Below are 4852 nucleotides of genomic sequence, written 5' to 3' on the forward strand. Positions count from 1 at the left end.
ACCAAATCGTATAACGGCCGTAGACGACCCCCTCAAGCAAGTTTAGTGACTGTATTTCGGGTATTTCTAACCACAGGGATTAAAGTGGACACCAGTGCAAGTTACAGGCCCTAGAGTGAATTTTTCTCTTTGAAAAACAGTAGTGCATCTAGATTCAGGGTCAAATTCTAATCTGTTGAGGTACAGAGAATAGACATCACATGTACACACATAAGCATTAGCAGCTGATTAGAGGCGTTCCAAATTTCCATTCTCAAGTAATTTCTCTACACTAACAAAATCGAGAGACAAAATTAGCACAAGACCCACGCACATCACAACCCACCTGAGCAAAGCACACACAGCATAACCCGCCGAAGCAGAGCACATGAAAGCAGCATCAAGTGCCCAGCCAGCACCAACCAGCAGCGTGGGCTTGCGTCCCCTCCCCGTCTTTCCGAGAGCAGAGCACAAGCCAGCAGCACCAGCCGGAGGGAGCTTCCTCCATTCGCAGGGCACTGACGGCCGCGCACGGCACTCACGTATGTCTGCTGCCGATGCCATGACCTCTGTTGTCAAGCTTGTGCCGGAGAGAGAAGAAAGGGAGGAGAGAGGGAACCACAAGGAAGGAGAAAGCCAGGCCGCGCGCACTCTCCTTCGCTACCGGCCTGTCGCACTTTGATCTGCAGCGGCCGCCGACACTGGATAGAAGCGGGAGCAGATGGAAAGGGGAGAAAGAGACAAGATCATCTCTAGCAGATCCCATATGACCTCGCCAGGGCGCGTTTTTCCGGCAGGTTTACGGAACAACCTAAAATTTCAGCCCGAGCAGGTCAGGCAAGAAGGATCCAGCCCTTGAAACATTTACGGGAGGCCCGTAAACCGCCCGTGATTCCAGTATATATGCCGGATCCGGGTCGATTTAGGGTTCGCATCCGGCTTTTCCTTCATTCCCCTCCGCCACGTTTTTTCTCCTCCGGCGAGAAATCCCGTGAAGTTCAGCCTAAATCTCCGGTGAGTTTACCCACTCGAACTTGCTGGAGATATCGTCGTTGGGTGTCGGTCGGGATGGCCGAGGGGGGCTCAGTTCACGCAGCGGGAACAGCGGCCGAAGCGGGCTCGGCGGCAACCCACCCCGCAAGCGCTGCCACGACGCGGAGGCCGGGAGCTCCTCTCTCCGCCCGCTGGTGGATGAACAGCGGAAGGAGCAGGCGCGCACCCGCGGCGTCCGCTCTTGCAATGCTGGCGCTCGCGCGTGGACGAACTTCTGCCGCCTCGGCCGCATCTTCTCCCCGGCGCTAAAGCGTCGCCGGGAGGCAGAGAAGGCGTGGTCGCAGGCCAAGGAAGCCGCCGCCACCGGAGATGAAGCTGTGACTGCGCGCGTCCCGACGCACTTCGAGGAGTATCAGCTCATGCAGGTCCTCTCCAGCACCCTCATGTACCACACCCTCCATGGCAACCCGCCCGCCGTCGCCGACGAGGAGGGCGACGATGACGACAAGTAGATCTAGTATGCTTTCCGTTTAGTAGAACTGCTTAATTTTGGTTTGTATGAACTCCGGTATGGTATGTAGTATGATGAACTCCCATATCCTATGTTTGAACTCCGGTGATCTATGTTTAAGCGCGAACTACAAATTTGAGTATGTGGTATCGGTATGAAGGATCTATTTCGGCTAAGCGTCTGATGTCCTGCAAAAATCGTTTCAGGGATACCGTAAATGAGTTTTGCGGGACGGTCGGTTGCAGGATCTACTAGAGATGCTCTAAGGTGGGGTTTGTGGCAGAAAAACATTTCGCGGCGTGCGTGCGAGGGAAGCCCAAATCCGTGACTTTCTCGTGGACGCTCGGAGCCCGATTTTGAAGGAATATTCGAAGTTCGAATTATCTAACTGGGATCATCTCTATTCGCCCACGAATCAAACAGGTGGTATCCATCTAAAAACAGGCTATCCTTGTCCCATCGTGGGATAGCCCAGGAATCAAACACATCCAGTGTCTAGCCAGGTTTTTCTTTTTGTTAGGTCTGGGACGTCACGTTTGGTTTGGCCAGTCCCATGACCCGAATTTTATCCCATACTCAGTGGTGTTTGATGAATTAAACTTGGTTTTACCCCTGATTTTCTTTTGAATTTAGACAATAGACTTGCTAGCTATGGCCCGGTCTTAAAGGAAATAGTCAGAAATGACTCGTTTTAGGTGGTCATCTTCGACAACGAAATAAGAGAGTTGAATCGGGATGTGCATAATTTAGCAAAATTTTCATGTATGGTTCTAGGGCCCAACCCTGTAGTATCCCTACAATTTTCATTTTTTGAACAAAGACACCCAAAAGGAATCTTAGATCTCCTTTTCTTTTCTTCTGCTCATTCTTCTTCATCAAATACTTGTCATAACTTAACTTCAGATAGCTGACCACTCATGCCATGTGGTAGGGTATCTTAGATATGATTAATATCGAGGAAAACAAATGTCAATATAATGGGTGGACAACTACTGGACATAAAATGACTAGTACAAAATAAAATTACAATAAAAATCATATTAATCTTCTTCTTTCTTTGATTGTACGCCGTCCGCCAGAGATTGGAAATTACACTGAACCAACAATAAGAAAAGACGACACTCGTAAACGCCGTCGTCATACCAGGTTTTGAAGACCGCAATAGCCACTCGCCCTGCCCCTTGAGACGAGATCCAAATATTGTTGAACCAACATTGACTAGAGCATCACCCCACGCAGCACACAGAGGGTTGGATCAATATAAAACACTCCCGTTCCTAGAAAAAGGCTCGGTGCAGCGCATAAATCGCATACGTCGTTTTATGGTGCGACATCCTGCCACGACGACTAATCCAACGGCCTGCTGGCCAAAGCCCCAACTCCGCACCGCACGGCACCGCAGTCCGCCAGTCCGCAGGGTTCTTCATCGCCGCCTCCGGAAGCTTCCACCCCGCGAGCGGGCAAGCTTGATCGCCGGGGCTGAGCCATGACTCAGCCGCTCGTCTACTGCCCCGACGATGCCCGTACGTCGACTCTAGCCCCTCATTGCTCGCTCCCGCGTTCGTTACCCTCTGCCTGACCCCCCGGCTTCGTTTCTAATGGCGATCGTGCGCGCGCGCGTGCAGTTAAGAAGGATCTAATGAACGCGGCCATCGACGGCAACCTTGGTCTCCTCAAAGGTAGCCCTTTCCTCTTTTCCACTGCGTCGATTCTTCTGCTTTTTCGTCACTTCGGTCGAGGCTGCTTAGTTAGTTTCGTGGGTTCGGAGGTTGTTGTTAAGACGTGCTGCATCGCCTTCGGAAAGTACTTGGTGATAATGCGTTACAAACATAGGCTTTGAGTTAGCACTTAGCAGCGGTGGAAAACTAGATTTGCTTGAATATAGCACTGAATCTGCCACGTGTATGATTTTGTTTTGGTCCATGTTGATGCGACGCTCAGTTATCTTGCATAGTTACAGCGGGCACCGACTTCCGGTACATTTATCTTCATATAAGCTGTCATACAAACATACTCCCTCCGTTCGGAATTACTCGTCCAAAAAATGAAAGTATCTAGATGTATTTTAATTGTAGATACATCCATTTTTATGACAAGTAATTCCGAACGGAGGGAATAGTTCTGGTCGAATGTTTTACTTGTAACAGTTTGCTATCCGGTAACGAATGTAATGTTTTCCGTACTCATCAACACTAGTATTTTTCTGATGGTAACCATGAGTCCATGACATGCAGTTTTAGGACCGACCGTCGCACTCACATGACTAGATAGTTTGCAGTGCACTACTCAGCAGACACATGCATAGATCAGCTGAAAAATCATGGTATAAACGTGACAACTTTCGATGAAACGATCTAACTGTCCACCACATCACAATTTATAGTGTAGAAGTACTCTAAAACGTTGTGTTTTGTCATGTATTTTCAGTTTTTCACTGGATGGCTGTCCAGCAATGCTTCAGATTGGTCCCTTGAACTTCATGAAGTAGTTGTCCATTTCGCATGCTTGCTTCTTTTCTTTTGGTCTTCTATCTTGTTAATTGGTCTATTTGTTTCTATAATGTCATTATGTTTACTTTTGGGGAAGGTATTATAAAGAATCTTACCAAAGGAAAGGGTGACCCATCGGCGATTTTTTCTTTCAACATCAATGGGTATTCTGTGTTGCACACGGCGGCATGTTTTGCACAACTGGATGTTTGCAAGTATTTGGTGGAGGAGCTTAATGGAGATGTAAATGCTCCTGGATATGGAGCTGGTGCTCTAGGGGGTCTTTATCTATCCCTTTCTTCATTTTTAAAACTGGTGTCTGCCATGTCAATGATTGCTAGCATGGCATCTATGATTGCGCTGACAATTGTGTGTTATCACAGGTGCAACTCCATTTATGTTGTCAGCCTCGTCTGATGATGTTGCTACAGTCAAGTATTTTCTTGATCATGGTGGTGATATATTGAAAGCAGATGACAAAGGACGCACAGTTCTCCACCATGCTGTGGCTGCAGGTTCTTCTCCCTGACACACACACAAGATTTCTCGAAGATGGTTATTTTTACTAAGATGTACTAGTAGTTATTTACTCTACTACTCTAGTACACTATGTTTAATTATTGTGGCAGAACATGAGTTATGGAATCATTTTGTTTACAACAGGATGCTGCAACGTGACAGAGTTCCTCCTTTCAAAAGGAGTTCCAATCGACATAAACTATGGCCGTGGAACACCAGCATTTGTGGCTGCTGCAAATGGGAAGGATAACACACTGAAGATTTTGTTGGATCACAACGCAAATGTATATTGCCTTCACTTTTTTTATTTCTCTTGATTCAGAGTTAATTTGCACATATACTTTTTATGCCAGGATTAGGT

At 47.6% G+C, this 4852-nt stretch overlaps 1 protein-coding gene across 1 annotated transcript; it reads left to right on the top strand.

The window, feature by feature from the left end:
- Positions 1-2792: 2792 nt before the first annotated feature.
- LOC123176504 (protein fem-1 homolog C-like) lies at positions 2793-4775 on the top strand (the record flags this gene model as incomplete). The annotated part of the gene is made up of 5 exons (XM_044590681.1): positions 2793-3006; positions 3109-3162; positions 4070-4252; positions 4356-4487; positions 4636-4775. Coding segments are annotated over exons 1-5 (546 nt in total), but the record flags the coding sequence as incomplete, so codon positions are not given.
- Positions 4776-4852: the final 77 nt, after the last annotated feature.

Source organism: Triticum aestivum, unplaced genomic scaffold (genome assembly GCF_018294505.1).
Source record: "Triticum aestivum cultivar Chinese Spring unplaced genomic scaffold, IWGSC CS RefSeq v2.1 scaffold1595, whole genome shotgun sequence".
Lineage (NCBI taxonomy): Eukaryota > Viridiplantae > Streptophyta > Magnoliopsida > Poales > Poaceae > Triticum > Triticum aestivum.